Consider the following 22,189-nt stretch of genomic DNA (forward strand, 5'->3'; position numbering starts at 1 on the left):
CTTTTTTAAGCCAAATAGCTTCTGGAAAGCATTTGAAGGATTAATACCTGTCCTTTTTGATTACCATATGATAAAATATTATAATATAATCCTATAATTTCTGCACCACTTGTTTGACATTTCGGCCTTACATGAACAAACTGTCTTTGAGCCAAATGTATTTTTTATGCATATGGGAAGCTGAGAAATGCAAGAGGAATTCTGATCCCAAGGTACATCAACCACATGTTCCATTAGGCCGAGACTCTAAGTCTGAACACATGCAAGGACATGCTTCTTAAGGACAGAGGCCTTTCTCTTATGACCTTGAATGGAATCCTTTACCTTTTGGTGGGACACTGTGCCCACCTGTAACATTACTCTCTCCTCTCTTTAAAACACACTTTTTTGCTTCAATAGGACAAAAGTAGATTTGGAGAAGATTTGGAGATAACATTTAGTTAACTCTCCGTTGGTTACAGTCAATTATCATTGAGGTTGAGTCCAGTCTTGAGGTCAAAAAAGACCTGGGTTTAAATATAATCTGTGACAAAGATGAGGCAATAACTATGTACCTAAAGCAACTCACTAAAAAAAATAATTTACAGAGAGCTGCAATCTGCATGAGCGGAGGAAGTTTCTGCATGAGTAATTCCTTACACTGATGAAATCCTTGGTGGAAGCCTTCTTTTACTTTATTTAAAACAAAACGTGTTCTTGAAAAAGGCTGGTGACTTTGTACAGTGCACTCTCATTTCAATCCAATTTACTTGCATGTCGTAGCATCACCTTCCTGATGTTATAGTCCTCTTCAAGGACAAAAGACAAAGGACAAACAACAACATTTTTGAAAAGTTCTATGCAGAAACTGACTTTCTCTAGGAAATCAGAAGCTTTGGATTCTAATTCCAGCACTACCAGTTCCTGGCTAAAAGTCATTCAATTCCTTTGAGTATGAATTATGACATGGACTAACTGAGGTAAATATGGGAACCAGCTCATCTGAGCTATTTGTCATTCTAGTCATTTTTCAGTTATGTCCTATTCTTTGTGGCCTTAGCAAAGATATGGAGTTTTCTACATTAACCATATTTGCCTCAGTTGCCTCATTTGTAAAATGAGCTGGAGGAGGAAATGACAAACTTCCCTACATGCCCAGAACTCTCCACTGGGCCACTTAGCTGTGCCATTTGAGCCGTATCCCTCCTTCCTGGTTCCCAAATCCTCTGACGATGTATATAAAATCAATCCCACCCCTCCAAAAACAATCCACCCTAATTTATGATTGGTCAACCCAAAATTTTAAGAATGGAGTGCCCTGCAACAGACTTTTCTTGAAATTAGTTGAATTAAGTTCTATGAAAAGTGAAAATATAAAACTTTCTGGATAGTAGAATGTCACCCTGGTATTTTTTTAAATAGGCACAGATTAACTAAATTGAGAATAATCTGTGCATTGGTAATAAATACTTAAATGTGATATAAGTTGATACCTATTCAACCTGTGGAGATTCTAAAGCAGATTTTTCTTCTAGTTTTTTGTGCTTTTTTTTTTTTTTAAATATCATCACTTAACTTGAGTAAGGCAGAAGAAAAATCTCATGGTGTTTTAATGGTTTCTCAGTCATTCATTACTTTAGATGATTTTTGGTGATTTTTTTTTTAATTTGAGGTGACAATTTTTATGTTCTCCTAAGTAGGAAAGAATGGATGAAAAACACTTATTAAACAGTTCTTATATATCAAGCACTGTGATGATCTCAAACACAAAAGCAATTTACAGTCAAAATGACTTTTTACTTAACTGCTGGTAATAGTGTCAAAAACTAAGAATCAAATGGGAAATGCAGAGCTGAAATTAGTATTAGGTGGGTAGAATATAGGTACTAAGACATAGGGAGATACTTCCCCCCAGAATAGTAATGGGTATCAACTCAATTTCTTATATACCTCATTTGCAACAACCTCAGCTTCTTTCCAAACCATGGCCAGCTTGAAAATCCATGCCAAATGTGGAAAGTTCCTGACATCAATATGGGACAAAGACAAGGGTGGGCTTTGAAGACAAAACCAGCCAGTCATTTCATATTCCTCAAAAATAAATTTCCTTGAGCAGGACCAAGAGATCATTATATACTTCAGCAACAATACTATATGATGATCAATTCTGATGGACCTGGCCATCCTCAGCAATGAGATGAACCAAATCAGTTCTAATGAAGCTGGAATGAACTGAACCAGCTACATCCAGTGAAAGAACTCTGGGAGATGAGCAAGAACTATTACATCGAATTCCCAATCTCTATATTTTTGTCCGCCTGCATTTTTGATTTCCTTCACAGGCTAACTGTACAATATTTAGGAGTCTGATTCTTTTTGTCCAGCAAAATAATGGTTTGGTCATGTATACTTATTTTGTATTTAATTTATCCTCTAATATATTTATATTATTGGTCATCCTGCCATCTAGGGGAGGGGGTTGGGGGAAGGAGGAAAAAAATTGGAACAAAAGGTTTGGCAATCGTCAATGCTGTAAAATTACCCATGCATATAACTTGTCAATAAAAAAGCTATTAAAATTTAAAATAAATAAATAAATAAATTTCTTCCCAATTCTCCAACCATGTCTTTTCCTTCAATCTTTACAAAAAAAAAAAAAAAAAAAAAAACACTTTGTCTTATAAAACTCTCCTTGTGGGTTTTGCAAGGGTCAATGTTGAAAAAAGTACCTATACATATGTTTTGCAAATAAAAAGCTATAATAAAAATAATAATTATTATTATTTTTAAAGCCTCTCCTCCTAATGTTATTGCACATTTCTTCCTCTCATATTTTCTGTTGTCTTGTACTTGACCCAACCTTCTTCTAACCGTATTACATACATATAGAAACTGATCTGGAAACTTATGGAGAATAGTAAGAAGAATATGATCAAGTTGGGGTTACATTTAAAAGAAGAGGGGCAACTGTTGAGAGATGGTGAGAGAGGGGGGGGTCAGAAAGTAGTATTACAGAAAGAATAAGGCAACTCCCTTTCCTTGCCCTTTGTGGTTGAGGTATGAGATTAAGAGTAGCCAGCTTTTGAAAGGGTGCCAAGAGCTGTTGGCATATTGAAGGTTTCCATGAGCACAGGAAAGGTGACAGAAAGAGATCTGGAATAAAAGCTTTTTAACAATAGACTTCGAGAAGAGACAAAGAGAAGCAGAATTAAAACCTGCCTCACTGAAGCAGCGAGGCACCCTGAGGGGAAAACAGAGGGCACCTGGTATTCAGACAGCCAAACCACAACTGCCACCTTGCCCACCATCTCCCAAAAGACCAGGGTGCAGAGCCTAGGAGCCTGCTCCCCTCCCCTAAGCCCAGATTCCACAGACATCAGTGAGGAGAGACAGCATTATGTACCAGCAACAACTGCTGACCAGCTGCCACCCACAAACAGAAAGACCCAGGAAGCCCCAAGAGTAGCAGCAACTTCCAGACCAGCACTTCTGCTTCTAGCCCAGCCTTCTCAACCATCATCTGGGTAAGCAACTCCTCTAAAGAAAGAGCCAGACCCACCAGCTGGCCATCAACAAGGCAGGAAAGTCAGCAAACCAAAGCAGGACGGTAAGCTGGGGCAGAGCTAGGAGACAACCCGTGCCAGGTGAGTCAAACCACTATCACTACCCTAGCCATCTCTCTTTAGATCCTGATGGGGCTAGCCTAAGACCTGAATCTAAGATCCCTGGGAAGACCGATGTTAAATAATGACATTAAAGAGCTATTATCAATATTTATCTTGTCTCTACATCTTAAGGAGCAGGAGACCTTTCCATCGGACTTGGAGCTGAAACCTTCCAGATGTGTTACCTATCCCAGTAGTAGGACAGCTCCTTGAGAGGAAGAGAATGTTCTCTTCATATTCTCAACAGTCAGTTCTGCATAGTAAGTGCTTAATCCCTTTTTCTTTCTTTCATTCATTTATCTCTTAGTTCCCTGCCTAAAGTTAGCTGCTTCTCCCCTCACCCCATCCCATCTTCCTGATACAGAGGACCACCAGAAGTTAATATATTCTTTCCCCTCCATTGCCACTTTCCACCCCATTTTATGCTACCATCACTCAACTGCCCCCTCTTCTCATTTGTAATTTACCTTACTCTGTCTAAAGCCTTGTCTTTATCATCTCCAGCCTCCTACTTCACTCACCCTATTCTCCCATTGGCTTATAACTTTCTTCTTCCTAACTTATTTAAAGTTCAAACAGCAGAAACTCTAAAGTTCCCCAACTCCCTTAAATGTCATGACTTCTTTATGTCTTTACCTCATACCCTACCCATCCCATTGTTGCTCCAGCTGCCAGAAGTTTTAGTCGTAGCTCTGCTGAAGCCCCTAAAAATTCTAATGCAATTTAACCTACTTGGCTGTCCTCCCTTTCTTATTATCAGCAATCCCACTGGCCCTTTGGACATCTTCTTAAAACTAAGTTTTTCCTTTTCAGATCTCATTGAGACAGGGGGTGGTGACTTTCAGGCCCTAATTAATATAAATTGGTGCCAGGCAAAATATTAATTAAACATGACACTGAGATTATTTAAATCTGATATTAAAGTCGATTATTCAGAGCATGTGGCTACCCTGGCTCTTCTGAAAAGACTGATGATATCAAACCTTAGAAACTTGCTGCCAGTCCACTATTTGCTAGAACAGAAGGAATAAATGAAGTGAGAAGAATACTGGAAAAGTCTAATAGACAAACTGACTGATTTTAGACCCCAAGGTCATAGCAAAGCAATTCATTTGTGGGCTTTCCAGCAGCCTCAGACATGATTTATCAATCCCAGAGCAGGTTTACAAACACAATACATCTCAATGATACGTTCTTTGCACTGTGTAACTTCTTAAACAATGATAGATGGCTCCATCTGCACCAAACCTACTTTATAATCCAAAGTCAGAATATTTGCAAAGAAAAAAAAAAAAAAAGCAAAAGCTCAATTTAAAAAGAAAAAAAAAAGAATAGTAATCATAGCATATTACAGAGCAGAGATTCTTAAGCCTTCTTTTTTTTTTTTTTTTTCCATTGTGGAACTGGGAAAACCAATGGACCCCTTCCCAGAATGTTTTTAAATAATTAAAGTAAATGCTCAATTTCAATTAGAGTTTAGTGGAAATAAAGATGCTATTTTCCCCCATCCAAGTTCATGGAATTCCTGAACTGTGCCCATGGAATGACCTCTGAGAGGTGGGGCTATGAAGTACAGGTTAAAAATCCCCTATTTATAGAAAGAGTTTAAGGGACTTGGGTTTCTTCTGTTGGTTTATTTGTTTTTTTAAACACAGGTGTTTCTTGAGATTGCCTCCAGGTACCATATGTTAGCCTTGCATTTATTTCTCAAAAATGTTATTTAGTCTTGAAACCAAAGTCTAGTCCTTTAGCATCAATGAGGTAAAAATAGAGTGAGAATCTCTGAGTGAGGAATACCTGCATTAATGTTCTATCTCTTATGCACACTGACTGTGGGCTCTTCACTTAACATTTCTGTTCACAAAGCAACTTTCCAGTGTTTTTAAAGTTACAAAAGAGTTGGCATTCTCCATTAGCATACGTCATTTTTTTTCACAAGGAATTCCCAATACTAATAAAATAACAGATCCAATTAAAAATAAAAAGATCTCCAATAATGCCATAAGAGTGACAATCACATAAGAAAAGATCACAGCTTTATAGTTGGAAAGACCCTCAGGAGTCATCTAGTTTAAACCCTCTTATTTTACAAACAAAGAAAAAGTAAAGGATTTTTGTTATTGTTTTTTTGCACAAAATGACTTAAGCAGTGAATGACAGAGCTGGTCTTCGAACCAGGTCCAAAAAGGGGATTTTCCAGTGTTGATGCAGCATATTCTTTACTTAGAAAACTCAAAGCCAAGCCTTTGGAATCCAAAATATAACAACTTAATCAAGAATTTGCCCTCAATATTGTGGCTATTCCTTCATAAGCTTCTAATAAACTCGAGGTGAAGTTTAATAGCTAGACAGTATATAATGACTTTGACTCCATTAACCTTTATATTAATGTCCTAATTGGTCTCTCTGTCTCAAGTTTCTCCCCTCTGCAGTCTATTATATACATGACTACTAAAGTCATTTTTTAAATAGAGAACTGACCGTACCAGTCCCCTACTCAGTAAACCCCAAAATCTTCCACTCAACAGACCCCCAAAGTCTGCCTATTACTTCTAGAATAAAATGTAAACTCCTCAGTGTCTTTCAAATCTTTTCACTACCTGGACCCCAACTTAACTTTTTGGTCTCACTGGACATTACTATCCCTCTTGCACTCAGCAATCCAGACAAAGTGTTCTCTCCAGTCCTCGGTTTTGGCACCTTTTCTCCCATTTCCAAACTTTTGCGCTGGTCATTTCCCATAAGTACTCCCTCCTTAGCTCCCCTCCCCAGAATCTCTCACTTCTTTCAATGTACCCCTCAAAAAACAACGTTCATAAAGCCTTTCTTAATCCTCTCTCCTAGTAAGGTTCTTCCTCTTAAACTAATTTGTCTTTAATTTTATATATTCTCCTTCCATTTATGCTGTCTTTATTTGTTCTTATCTCCCTCATTAGAATGTAAACTCTTTTGGAGTGGGGATTATTACATTCAGTGTATTTGCATAAACAATGTCTAACACAGTTCTTGACACATAGATCTTTAATAAATACTGGTTAGTTGATTATATTTATTACATATACCTTTCGAGGAGATTTTGCTGTTTTTTGTTCATGCAAAAAGACCAAGAATTGTAGGTAGCTAGATGGTGTGGTACACAGAGCCACTGGCCTGGAGTTAAAAAAACCTGTATTCAAACCCAGCCTCAGAAGCTTCTTAACTGTGTGACCTTGGGCAAGTCACCTGCCTCAGTTTCCCCACTACGAGATGGGGATAATAATAGCACTTAACCTTGCAGGATTGCTGTGAGGATCACATGAAATAATATTTGTAAAATGCAAAAAAAAAAAGGCAAAAAATCAAATATTATACTATACTACCTTTTACAGATGCAAATATACTTAATATTAATGATTATACCAATATTACTCATATCTGTCTCCTTTCCTCTATTCACAGAACCACATGTGTAGTTCATGTAAGTTCACTTAAGTGGGTGCGAGAATCTGGCACATACTAAGTGCTTAATAAATGCTTATTCTCCTCCATTTTCCTTTTTACTTTAGCATAATTTAATTTAAGACACTCAAATTTGAGTGAAGTTATCCTGAAGGGATTAAAAAACACCAGTGTCAACTGGGGACTTGTCATTTTTATTTCTATGTAAATCCCAGTTGTACCTCCAATATACTTTGAACCCTCTCCCCTCTCTCACCATCACAGTTACCATTTTCATGCTAATTCTCAAGACTTCCATTAAGCATTTTACCCCCATCAAAGAAGTGGAGGAGAATAGTTAAAAGTGTTGAGTCATTCCCCCCTGGGGCCTGATGCATGTTGCAGCATACCTGAAAATGCACAATTGTGACTGTTGTGAAATACATTTGCCTCAGCAAGTCACAATTAGGAAGAAATCATCATTACAATCACTTGCTCCCAAATGTAATTTGGATCTCTATCACCTCACAAAATGTTGCAAATTACACATCTGGACTAGATCCAGACACCTCTGCCATTTGTTCTAGATAGAAAATCTTAAATATTTCCAAAAGCACAATATTTACTTTTTAAAGGCAGGTTGTTTTTTCTAAATAAGTTATGATTCTCGGCATTTCAGAGATATTAAATAAATGTTTAAATACATGTAAGACATAGAAAAAATAAGATTTCAGATGCCTGTTGTTACATCACACATTAAAAAAAAATTAAAATGATTTCACCATTAAGTAGTTTCTTAGGCAAGTTTCTCCATATTTACATTTTGAATTTACAAACATAACAATGATACTGACTATAAAAGTTGACAAAAAGAAATAAATCCTTATGTTCATGAATGTACTGTGATTTTCTCAACATGGGGAATTTGCTCCACCAACTTAATAGTATCAATGGAGATGTCCTTTTGGAGACTGAGTTAAACCCAATCATCCCTGATTCCCTTCTCAGAATTTCATACATTATGACACACCACCTTTTGCGCGTGCAAATACACTTAATGTTTAAAAAAAAAAAAAAAAAAAAAAAGGTGATTACCACATTACTGTTTCCACAACATTGCTCATATATGTCTTCTTCCCTCTACTCACTGAGCCACCTCTGTTATTTCATCCCTTACATGGACTACTGCAATGATCTTCTAACAGTTCTCCTTGACCAGAATCTCTATCTCCTCCATCCATCAAATTCCAGTCTGACCATAACTGTGTTACTCACTAAGCTTCAATGGCTTCCTCTTACCCTATTTCCTAGGAAACATTTAAAAATGCATACTATATAGTTCCATTCTCTATTTCTAGACTTACCTCACATTGCTTCCCTTCACTTACTACATTCGAACAATCTGCCCTCCATCCAATTCTCCAGACATTATTCTATTCTCTTCCTCGATGTCTTTGAACAAGTTGTTCATCATGTCTACAATGCATTGCCTTCCCAAGTCATCTTTGTAGCATCCTAGCTTCCCTCAATGCACAGTCTAATTGGAATCTTTCTTGATTTCTTCAGTTTCTTATTTTCTTCTGTTATCCCCTAAATTACTGTGTTTACTATAAATTACTATGTGTTTACTGTGAACCTATTTTGTACACGCTTATCAGCATGTATGTTGTTTCTCCTTAGTCTAATGGTAACTCCTTCAGGGTAAGAGCTCTTTCTTGTTTGTCTTTACCAATATCTGGTACAAAATTGAACTCAATATTAATTTTTATTCTTATTAAATCAAATGTTCCATTTTTACGTAACTAAACAAAGTTTAGTATTAAAATAATGTATTGACAAAATTTCTATCTCTTTGACTTGTTAAAACTAGACTGAAAGCTCTATAAAGCAACTTTTATAGTGCCTCAAAAATTGCTGGGTATACAGTGGGCATGCAATTACTGTTTGATGAATAGAATGAATAAGTGAAGATATATTTGATAAGTCCCTCTTTCAACGTTGTCTTTGTTAGTTTGTTCATTTCCCTGTACAGATCCCAGAGAGTTCACATCTGAAATTCTGTATTAACTTCCCTAATCAATGCTCCTAAATACCCACTTCAAATGGAAGGTATTCCAAGGTTATCTGATGAACTTTCAAATCTTGATTTACTGGAAGTGAAAATGTCCTATTTTACCTAACTATTAATGGTTTATCTAGTGCAAGTCAGTTGGGTTAGAATGATTTGTTAAATTGGTTTGGAGTCATCATTATTCAATAATTTAACTGGAAAATCCATGTTTCTACTTCTTTTCTCAGAAATATATATACCTGACACAGAATAATATATTCAAAGATTTAAGAAAGCCTCCAGTATAAAATAATTGATTCAACTAAAGAGATTTCATTAAGGTGAGCAATAATAAGTCTTAAAATGATGCCTATTTTAAAAATCCCATATAATAGAACCTACTGATGGTAAGATTCTCCAAATGCTCCTAGTCATAAATGACATTGTACTAATTGTGTCAACCCCTAGAACTTTAAAAGCAACCTTGCTGAATGTTAATTATTCTCATAAAAATTTTATAGATGACTCAATGATCCTGCTACTGGGCATATACCCCAAGGAGGTCAAAGATAGAAACAAAAGTCCTATATATAACACAATATTCAAAGCAGCACTCTATGTGATAGCAAAGGAATAAAAAATACAAACTGGTGTTGGCGAATGGTAGGGAAAATATACATGTATGATATGGTATATGAATAAATGGGATATTCTTGTGTAAAACAAAGGGACCGAGATAAAGAATTTAGATGCATGGGCAGATTCTTATGAACTCATACAATCAAAAAATCTAAAATGAAAGGAAAAAACCCACCTACATCATGACTACTACAATGTAAATGAAAAGAACACTTTTGGAGTCAATGGGGGCATAAAAGATCTATGGAAAAGGGGGGTAAAATGTGGGAGAAAGGTTTCCACATGGAATCTGTGGGCTTCTTCTCCTCATGAGTTTATTTCTATATAGAAATGAGAGGGAACAGAACCACCAGAGCTAAGTGCTACTGTGCATCCTTTTCTTTATAAAAGCCAAGTATACATCTTTTTTATTAATTGTTTAGTAACCTATAAGGGTCTCATTTTCATTTCCTTTCTTTCCAACATTCAATCTGAACTATCAGATACAAACAACAGATACAATGATTCCTCCAAAAGGGCTCCCAAGGAAAAGTCCTTTGTAAGTATTTAAACATGTGATCTTAAATGTGAGATCATTTATCAGAGTGTTGAATTTAGAGTCTGAGAACCTGAGTTTGAATCTGAGCTCTATCACTTTCTATCTCCATGACCTTGACCAAATAATTACCTTATCTGCAAAATGAGGTGCTTGCACTAGATGACTCCTCAGTTTCTTCCTGATCTAAATCTATGCTGACGGAAGATTTTGGAGAAACAGTGTGCTAAAAAATTTTTATTTGACCTTCTATTAAATACCCTTAAAATTCCCCTGGGTTGAGTAAAATTATGAAAGACTGGTTGACACTAGTTTTGGAAGATTTTTTTGTTTATTATTTTTAATAATTGTGATAGTTCAGGGCTTCCTCCTCCTACAATCTAAGTTTTTTGGGGTTTTTGTTTCTTTGTTTTTTATTATTATAATAACTTTTTATTGACAGAACCCATGCCAGGGTAATTTTTTACAACATTATCCCTTGTACTCACTTCTGTTCCAATTTTTCCCCTCCCTTCCTCTACCCCCTCCCCTAGATGGCAAGCAGTCCTATATATGTTAAATATGTCGCAGTATATCCTAGCTACAATATGTCGCAGTATATCCTAGCTACAATATATGTGCCTGCAATCTAAGTTTTTGTTTTTTTGTTTTTTTTTCCTAAAAGCCAATAAAACTGTCCCTAAGTCTTAATTGGCCCAGTGGACCAACATAATATCCACCAAATTGTAGAAACATACTTTTTCCAGGACCTTTATGTGGCTTTCTAATTCACTAAAAGGATAAAGATGTTTGTCAATGTGAAGAGTCATGGCCCTTAAAATTTGTTGGATGTCCCAAGGTACCAGCCCTGCTTACCTGGTCTATTTCCCTACAGAATGAAAGACTATCACATCTACTAAGATGGGAACTGTTTCTTTCAATATCTTTTCTATGCAATGGTAAATAAGTCTCCTTTTTTTAAATTATGAAAGACCTATGAGTGTCTCATTTTGTTCCAATATTCAAACTAACCTACTAGAGAGAACTAGCCTTAGTCAAATCCAGCTCACTATGTGTAGGTTCCCATTATCTTGGATTATATAATCACAATTTAAAAAGAAGGAAACTTCTAACAGCATAAGCTTTTTTCATAATATACTTTTTTTAATATTTGCAAGGAAAGCTGAGTCAAAGTCTACCACTCAAGAATTCTGCACAAAAAAAAAAATATAACTTTTAAAGGTTGTTTTTAGTAAATATAAAAAACAATCATAAAAAAAAGTGAGGGAAAGAATAGGAATTATGGACAGCACAAGAAGTTTGCAAAATAATTTATTTCAATATAGATAAAAAAATGTCTATTCTTTTCAAAAACCAAGGAGAAAAGAGTTTGGGAAATGTTATTGTTCGGATTTCTCACTTTGCAAGAGAAGTGATGGTAGACGGCTCCTTAGTTACCACTGACCCAATTCCTCACTAAACTTCTTTGTCTCATAATAGCATGAGGTTATCCTGGCTTCTCAAAGAATATGCCAATAGAGAGCAACATCTGACTAATTTACTAATCTAGACAGGTTTAGCATCCACACTAGATGACAGACTGTTTTTTGTTTGAAGATCAGTCTTGCTAAGTTTAAAGGGCTTTATCCTCAACTTGGACTCAGAAGCAGTGAATTTTTCATCAAAAGCAGCTCTCAAAATGCATCTACTCGTTGTTGATAGAAATAATATGAACATAGACAAAATTACCATTCCTTGAAGTAGTGAACTGAAGAATGGAGTGTTATAAAGGAAAGAACACTGGGTATAGCCAGCAGATCAAGGCTAAAGTACTGGCTATGTTATCTACTACCTGCATTAATTTAGGAGAATTATTTCACTTTTTTAATATTCAGTAGATTCTTTTATAAAAATAATGGAATGAGGGGCTAGACAAGATGATCTTTTAGACATTTTCCATCACAAAATACTATTAATTGAATATAGACTATCTTGTACACATTTAGAGAAGACAATAAAAATAATATTTAATAATAACTTACATTTGTAAAGCATTTTAACATTAGCAAAGCATGTTATATGCATTTCATTCGATCCCAAAATTCAAACTAAGACAGTTCCTAGAATCCAAGGGCTTTCAAAAAGCAAACTACTCTCCTGGAGTCCTTTCATACTCCAAATGAGCATCTGGCACTTTCAAAATTTAGTTATTTCTACAATTTTTTTAGCATGTTACAATACTTTTTATGAAAGGCAGTAAGTGAATCTATCTTTTCTACCATACCTTCAAATCATGACTATCAGTCCATTCACACGTTTACTTCTTTCAAGGTAGTACTGTGCCACATATTTCAAATATAAATAGATCTAAATGGAAGTCAGTTCAGACATTGTGAAATTTATAGCACTATCCAAATCTTCTGGTTGAGTTGTTCTCATGAACTGCATATATACCATACTCTTAGTAAGAATGTCTCTAAGGAAATAGAGATTTGTATATCTATAACCAAAAACAAACTGAGTGGTTATACCTCAAATTTAAGTATACCATTGAACCTGCAGTCAAAAGATCAAAGATTTCTAGCTCCATTATTTAGGGTGACTTTAGGAAAGCACCATAACTCAAAGACTCAGTTTCTTACTTTGTAAAATAGAGATAACAAAGAGGCCCAAATAAGATAATGTATTAAGTAAAAGATATTTTGTATCTATAAAATACTACATAAATAACAGGTATTGTTAAGGGACCTCTGGGATGTTTCCATTTTTTCCCTCACATTACATATTATAATTTTTAGGTCATATTTTTGAAAGATAAAAAAATATAGCTATATAATATTCCAAAAAATGTTGAAGTGATTTGAAGTAATCATTTAAAAGCAATTCCTTAACTTTGTTGTCATTAAAACTAATGCATGAATGATCCTTTAAGCTTCCAAGAAATGACCAGCTGACTAACCTATGTGTATGTTAAATTAAGTGACAGGTTAAGAAAAGATAGTTTGCTCCCTCCCAGAAATACTGAAGAGGAAGTGAAGCTAGTGATGCTGTCAAAAGGTGAAGAGTTCTTCTCTACCCCATTCAAAGCCATAGCTCCATCAATATATCAAGCAAGATGTGTCCTTTCATCAATTCTCCAGCACTATGCCCTGATCTTTAAAAATCAACAGATCGAATGAAACTTAGTTTAGTCTATATGAAATGTTTAATACTTAGTAGTGACTATATGTTGGGTTGTTTGAAAAATGCCCTTTGCAAAATTTCTTTACCATCTGATTATACAATATGGCAAAAATGATTTGAATTGAGAAACCTTAAGCACTCAAGTTTTTGATCAGTTTTCTGAATCTCAGATTCAGACACAACCTCAAAGACAAGAGCCAAAAAAAAAAAAAAAAAAAAAATTTGAACAAGGATCTATTCAACAAAATGCCCAAGAAGTGCATATCCAGTCTAGTGAAGGCAATTCCAACAATGCCTAAAGAAAATTTTCTTTCTTCCTTTTTTCCTTCCTTCCTTTCTTGCTCCCTGCCTTCCTCTTCAATTTCTCTGTCTTTATCTGTCTCTCTCTCTCTCTTATCTTTACAGAGACTATTGGATTTAAGAAACATTATAAACCTGGGAAGTAGATGCATTTTAAGGACAATGGTCCCATTTTACATTTGAGGAAACTAAGACCGGCAGAGACTAGGTGACTTATCCAGAGTCACACAACTAGTAAATCTCTTCAGGACAGATTTGTTGAGTCTTTCTGATTCCAGGCCTGATACTTTATCCATAACTGTCTTCCTCTTCACCTACTACCAGCAGTTGGACTCATTTCCTAACTTTGATATTGACTGTATAATTCCCTAGGTCAATCGCTTTATCTGAGTTTCAGTTGTCTCATTTGTAAAATAGAGGCTGAAGGAGTTAATAAAACCCCATTATTTACCTCACGGGGTTATTTTAAGAAAGCACTTGACAAGTGTTAAATCCTACAAGAAATGTGAGTTATTATTATCATTCCACTAATTGAATCTAGTTCTGCTTTACAGAGCCAAGCAGACTATCTAATCCTTTTTTTTTCCAGTTGACAACCCTTCAGAAACATAGTTTTCTTATACCCCTTAAGGTTTCTATTCTCTCAGCTAAACATGGCCCATTTCTACAACTGAACAGTGTGAAATCACAGTCCAAAGTGTATATAGCATCTCAACTGTAGTCTTACAAGGTGACTATCCCTTAATTGTGATCTAGTTAACACAAAATCTCAACAAGGCTCCAAAATATTTCTGTTCAATGAAGATTAAACTCAACATGTCCAAAAATAGAAATCATTATTTTCCCTACAAATCTTTTCCTCTTTCAAACACTTTTCTTGTTGTTAAACTCCCCACTCTCTTCCAAACACCCAGGATCCCCAACATTGGTATCATCCTCAAAATGTGATTCCCATTCACCTCACATATTCATTTGTTGCCAGGTCATCTTGTCTCTAATTTCATAACATCTCTCAAATATATCACTGTCTCTCCTCTCCTTCTCACTCATACGGTTTCAGCTTCCATCCTAGTATAGGGACTCAACACTTCATATTTAGACTTTTGGACTAGCTTTCTGATCAATCTCTCTGCCTCAAGTCTGTCACCACTTCATTCCATTCTCCACTAATCTGCCAAAGGAATCTTCCTAAAGCACAAGACTAACCATATCATTCCCTACTCAGTAAATACTAGTAACTTTCTCCCTCTCACCTTTAGGACAAAATATAAAAATTTCTTTTTGGCTATTAATAATTGTTCAATTTGACCCCTTTCCTACCTTGCCAAATTTCTTATACTTTATTCCTTACATGTATTCTACAATTCAATAACACTTATTTTTTTCTGGTGTTCTTAGAGATGACATGCCATGTTTTTTCACTGATTAATCCCTCTTCCTAGAATTTTTTTCTTCCTCATCAAAGCTTCCTGGTTTCTCAAGATTCAGTTAAATCTCACTTTCTTCAAAAGTTCTTTAAATTAGCTAGCATCTTCTCATTGACGTTACCTCCCATTTGTTCTCTCTTCTCTCTCTCTCTCTCTCTCTCTCTCTCTCTCTCTCTCTCTCTCTCTTTCTCTCTCTCTCTCTTTCTTTCTCTTTCTCTCATCTCTCATATATATATATGTATATGTATATATATATAAAATATAGATGATAGATAGATTGAGTGATATAGATAGATACACACATATATGTATATGTACAGACACACACACACACACATATATATATATATACACAAATATATTACAAAAACATATATAAATACATGTGTATGCATTTTGTGGATATACATAGAAAACTCCATCTTAAACTGGAGTTCTATGTTCTCCTACACAGTCATTATAATAATCCAGTCCCCTGAAAAACAGTAATTTTCTATAAACATTCTCAATAACTGAAATAACTGTCTGCTAGAACTCTTCTTGTCTACTGGATTACTTCAGTGATAGGGAAATCCACAAATAAACATGATATTGTATACATAGGAACCATTGGTCAAGAGTTTAGCCACGTAAGAAGGACCTCTGTCCATCTGGCTTTTCTACTTCTAGAGCCAGCCAGGAAAATAGAATACACAATGAGGTTACTTTATTCCAAAAATAACAAATCTCCCAGGCAGAATTCAAATAGATCTCATTTATCTGAGGGGTGTGGAGTGTGGAGAGATAAACAGCATGGAATTGCCTATGCTCTAAGTTGGCATGTTCGTTTTAATAAATGTTTTAAAATGAAAGTAAATATTAGTACTTACTTCTCAGGATTTTCTACTTCTTCAGTAACAAAGTTGAGATAAAACCTATCAAAGAAGAATTCAATGAGTGGGAAGGAATAACAACTAATGATAATTATATAGTAATTTAAAGCAAATATAAATAATATTATAAATATATAATATAAGTAAATATAGCCTCTTAGTAGAACTTATTCTCCTTCAGGGCAAAGACCGTTTCATTTTTCTCTTTCTTTTTGTCCTATCCTTGCACCTTATACAGCCCCTAGTGGAGAGAAATTGCTTAATAAATGCTGGTGGAATTTAATTTATTTTAATTAGATTAAATTTAAGATAAAGCATTATCATTTGAGCCACACTACAAATAGAGCCATAGTTATGTGATTTAAAACTTATTTTGAAAATATATTTAAAGTGAAAAGTCACCTTTTCTGTACACACTATTTTGCTCATTGCAATTCCTTGCAACCAAGGGCTTGACAAGATGAAATAACCATTAACTAGGTGAATGAATGTGGCTACAAACTCTGAGTATGCCGAGATGAAAATGTCTTGAATTTCTGCTTGTGAGAGCTCAATGTACTTAAAGCCTTCTATTAACCTAGGACAAAAATCATCAAACTTGTCACACTTCATCTCTGTTAAGTGTCAGACTTGATTCTGCAGCAAGCAAGCAATGTTCCAAGACCCAAGGGCTGGATGTTTGACTCTGCTTGGAGAAGTGACTTTGATGGAAAGACACTGAATTGGCGAGTCCAAACTGACAATAAAGGTCCATTTTAAAAGTTAGTGCCTAAAGTGGCATGTGTTCATTTTAATGCCTAAAAAGCAAGTTTCAGAAACTGAAGCTCTGGTCAGATAGGGAAAGCAAAGCATGATGAATACTTCTACATGGATCATGTATTCATGGATCATGTATATGATACAATGATTATGGTCCAGAACAACTCAAAGAAGTGGGGAAAAAGGGAAGCACACATATACACACACACATATACACATATATGCATATACATACATATTCACACTTACATTTACAGATACACATACCTAGACTGCATATGCTTTTTTAGAAAAAGTGCCCAGTTCCTGTTTTACCCCTTGTTTTTTTAAATAATTCTTTCTTGAAGAATATGAAGTACTTAGAAAAAAAAATGTAAGACTAACATGATATACTATAAAACTAACAGTGAATTCCAGCACTCTCATAAATATCTGCCTCCCTAATTCCAGTTGTTTTCTTTTTTAAGTAATCAATTCCTTAAGCTGGCTCAATACCACCACCATCATCATCATTATCTCTAAACTATCATCATCATCTTTAAACTAAAAAGTTTCTTAATTGCAGTTCCATTTCTAATTGATTCTAAAACTGGAAAAATTGATTATTCTAAGTGATATATCTCTGCTCATTACTACAGTTGAATTTGTCATACAGTTCCTTATTTCACATAGCTTTTCTTCTGATCTCATAAACCAAGTGCTTCCCCTCTGAACTAGTTAGAATATGTCTTCCTTTCTCAATTATTTAAGGTCACAGCCTACTGGTCCAGACTTAAGCTTTGCCCATTGCATAAATCAACCTCAATTTTGACAGTTCAGCATTCTATGTATCAACAAACAACAGAATATGTTTCAGGGAATTCAGATGAGCACAGAGAAAGATTGGGCTGAAACTAAGCCGAAATCTGAAAAGGATGAATGTAAAATATTTTACACTGGAGTTCAAAATACCAATTTCACTAATATAAGATAGGATTAACTAGACCAGATAGTTATTTGTCTGAAAAGATGTTTAGGTTTGGATGATAAGCTCAATGAGTCAATTGTGGGATATTATAGCCAAGAAAACCATTACAATCCTAGGCTATATTGAGAGTCAAAGTATCGAAGATTAGAAAGGTTAAAGAACCAAAAGCCAGAATGGGTCTTCTACCATCTAGTTCAAACTTATTTTTTCATGAGACATGCATCCACTCCAAATGTTCATATGGGCTATTCATACCCAACCTAGGGTAGAGCTTTTTGGTCTTATATTAGTCTGGGAAATCACAATCAGATACTGACCCCAACATGATTTTATTTTAGTCTTCTCCACAACTACATCTTTTTATAGAATCGGACATCGAGGTCCAGAGAGGTTGAGACTAACCAAAAATCACATGGATAGTAACTGGAAGTAAGGGATATGTATTTATAAAGCCTAAGGAAAAATATTAGGGTTTTACCTAGAAAGTGTCTTCCAAGAACCTTCACTAGAAATCAGTACTCCTGTACCTAGGAGAAAGACCAGGGAAAGGTAGATCCTTTAAAAGGCTGAGAATTCTAGCAATGATACCAATCTCTAAGACTTGGGAGTCTCAAAGATTAGAATATTCAACCCCAGTGAAACTGGGATGAGGCAGCAAGGGGGCACAAAAGAAAGAGCCTTAGGGGTAGAGTGAGAAAAACCTAAGTTCAAATTCTGCCTCTGATACTTATTACCTCTGTGACTATTGAGTGATATCTTAACTTCTCAGGTATCCAAGTTTCAAAAAGCAGGGATTAGATTTTATGTTCTCTCAGGTCTTTTTCACTTTTGAATATATGATACAATGACTGCAGGGATAAGAACAGCAACAACAACAGAGTCAGAGGAGACAAAATCCCTTAAATCATAAACGCTCCATAAAAGGATAAGGGGGTGACTAAATAAAAGACCTCTACAGATTTCTTCTGATGCTTTTTATTTTATGATCTGTCAAGTCCCTTCTGAGTAGCAATAACAAAACGTGTAAAAACCCTGAGGAGAAATGGGTACTTATTTTAGATGGAAAATAGCATAAAGATCTGGAGGAAAGAAATACTGGAGGAAGACTGTGGAAATGATAACAAGGAAAGCAGGTAAGGAAAATCTGCATTCACAATGGGAAGAAGATAAAACACAGGAATCAAGATAAAAAATATAATGGTGGGAGGGGTTAATACTTTTGACATCCAATTTAATGACCAAAACTTCAGTTTGCCTTTGCACGAGTAATATTTAATGACTATTGAATTTGGGGAGGTATTATAACAATGATAACAATAATAGCACTTATAATTGTACAAATATCTACTCTATAAATGCCCACTATTTTTCAGGAACTGAGCTTAACACTTGACACATATTATCTCACAACAATCTTTTGAGGTAATTGCTATTATCATCACCATGTTACAATTAAGGAAACTGAAGCAAACAGAGGTTGAATGAGTGATCTGCTCTAAGTTACGGAGCTACTAAGTTTCTGAGGTGGGATCTGGACACGGGTGTTCCCAATTCCAGATCAAGGACTCTGTCCACTGAGTCACCTAAAATCTTCAGCTTTCTTTGGAAAGCTAGACACCAAAGATCCAGTCCAGCAAGGTTCAGGAAAAAGAATACCAGACTAGGAATCAAGACCTGAGATCAGACCCAAACTCTGATACAACTTATCTACATAGTCACAATACTTGCACTGTTGTGAAGAAAATGATTTTCTAAATGTAGATAAACATGAAACATGATTTCAGTATTAACCCTAATGGTCACTTTGCTTTTTGACTTTGGACATGCCATAAAACCAAGATCTCTGGAATTGTTTTCTTTATTTTTAAAATAAAATTAGGGCATACCAATAATAGTAGCAGGACTAAGATTCGAAACCAAAAGTCCCCAATTCTAAATTTAGCATTGTTTCAATAGCACTACTCTCCGGGGTGGCTGGACAGATAGTTGGGAAATATAATTCAAAGATTATAATGCATTATGGAAATCCATGAGAGAAACAAAAGATAAACAGGGTTCATCCATAAAAATCCACAAATATAGAATAGCCAAGGTAGGAATTCTGTCTTTGGGAGGACGAGAATTGAAGGAAGATACCTACATGGGTCTGTTGTGAAATTTAAATGAAATAATTTGGATAAATCTCTTTGTAAACTTTAAAGCCCTTTATGAACGTCAGCTATTATTGTATTTATTACTACTTTGCTAAAATATTTACAAATCCACACAGTTTGATCTATGTGCTTCAACATTCAGATGGAGACCACCATTTTGAACATTTCTAATCTTGTATAAGCTACCTGTCCATGGAATTGGAGTAATATGAACTGGATTCAAATCCCAGTTCTTGATACTAATGACTTAGTTGAATTTGGTAGACTTTGAATCTTAGTTTTGTCTTGTATAAAATTAGAGAATTGGATGAGATAGTTTTCCTTACAGTTCTACACAGATGGAGATATGACTCCACATGGATCCTACCTATTCCAGAAGTTTAAAAAAAAAAAAAAGATTTCTGCTTAACTGCCACACAAGTCAAACATTCAGACACTCTTGATATTTTGAGCAAGAATGTAAAGCCTGAAAAAGTTATAGCAGTGAGACAGGATTGCTTAGAACATCGCAGGTGACATGAGAATGTGTCAGGAAAGGAAACTGCTTCAAGGCTAATGCATATACTTGAATAGCAATGAAAAAAAAAATGCCTTCAGAATATACAAGCAAATATTTCACACTGGTACCCTGGGAGGTCGACAGTATTTTTCCAATATATTGTAATACTTCTGTTAGGAGACAGTCCCATTGCAAACCCAGATTAAGCAAGGAAAGCATTCTTTCAATACTTTTTGCCTGGAGATGTTTAAAAATTTTAGCAAACAGCTATAAACTCCAAAAGGCATTCCTAAAGCCACAGGAGTCAACTATTAAAGCAAGAAGGAGACTTCAGAATTCCCCACTCTTGCCCCTGCATTTCATAAAGGGGGAAAGAAACCTTCGGAGACTCAGAAAAAGGAAGTAACTAATTCAGTCTTACAATGAATGGGCACCATTCCCATTCCCACCATTCACCTGGTTATATGGAAGACATGGTTTTCAAAACCAGATCTCCTGACCACAAGATTCATATTATTCTCCCCATAGCTACTTTTACCTATCTCTGTCCTCAGACTCTCGCTCATATATAAACATGCCTTTCGCCCTTTCCCACATCCCACAAAGTGGCCCTATCCCAAATATTTCACATTAGGGAGTGATTTTTTCTTTTATTCCTCTAACATAGGACTTTCATTTTTCCATGAAATGTGTTACTTTCCATTTGTTTTTCCAGTCAGCTTCTGAGGGGACAGTACGGTACCTCCTCAGGAAAGGGAAGAAAGAAATCCCTGATTTGGAATCAAGGGCAATGTATTCAAATTTCACCTCTTTCTTTTGTTTCTCTGATGTCTTTTTCTCATAATGCATTATGAAATTTGAGTTACTCCTCCCAACTATCTGTCCAGCCATCTCTAAGAGTAGTGCTATAGAAACACTGCTAGATTTAGAATTGGGGACTGTGGTTTTAAATCCTAGTTCTGCTACTACTGTATGATTTTGGCCAAGTCATAATATCTCTTAGCCTCAGTTTCTGCATTCATAAAATGAAAGGATTAGTTTGAATGAACTTCAGGTCCTTTCATACTATGTAAGATCTTACTTATTACAAGTGCTTCACAGATTTTAATTCATTATAAAAATTCCAGCTATTATTATTACCTATATACCCACTGTATATCCCCCCTAGTCCCAATAGAATTAAAGTTTCTGGGGGTAAAGACGCTTTTATCTTTTTCCTTATATTCCCAGTGCCTTGCACCATGTCTTGTCCATAGTAGAAGCTTAATTAATGCTGGTTAAATTTAATTGACTGAATCTTATTCGAATGGACCTAACCAAAGACCATAAGAAAATGTATGTGAATTTGACTTTAGAATATATTATGCAGATTTTTCTCAAGACATATAGTCTGAAGGAGCAGCTAAGTGTTGAAGAAGATAGAGCTCTAGCTCCGGGAGTCAGGAGAACCTGAGTTCAAATCCAGTCTCAGACACTTACTGGCTATGTGACCCTGAGCAAGTCACTTAACCCCAATTGCCTTACACACATACACAGGACACAGAGCTTCCAGATAATTTGGGCTAATCCTACTGCATAACTCTTAAGAGCTATGTAACAGTGGAAAGACTGGTAATAATTACAAGATCCCTGCTAGGCAAGATATGAGATTGTTTCATCTCCAAGGTCCTCTAAAAACACACAAAAAAATTTCTCAGTGTCAAATATTAAATTTGGATACATCAAATGCCAATGGAGACAGGCAGCTGAATAAGAGATTTGGGAC

General features: G+C 35.4%; 1 protein-coding gene across 1 annotated transcript in view; it reads right to left on the minus strand.

Annotated features, from left to right (window-relative positions):
* The window catches only part of SLC7A11 (solute carrier family 7 member 11), a 111,507-nt gene that overhangs the window by 60,292 nt on the left and 29,026 nt on the right, over positions 1–22,189 (minus strand). The window contains exon 6 of the mRNA XM_051964190.1: positions 16,044–16,088. Within this exon, the coding sequence (XP_051820150.1) occupies positions 16,044–16,088 (45 nt within the window). The remainder of the gene's footprint in view (positions 1–16,043; positions 16,089–22,189) is intronic.

The sequence above is a fragment of the Antechinus flavipes genome, chromosome 6, assembly GCF_016432865.1.
Source record: "Antechinus flavipes isolate AdamAnt ecotype Samford, QLD, Australia chromosome 6, AdamAnt_v2, whole genome shotgun sequence".
Classification (NCBI taxonomy): Eukaryota; Metazoa; Chordata; class Mammalia; order Dasyuromorphia; family Dasyuridae; genus Antechinus; species Antechinus flavipes.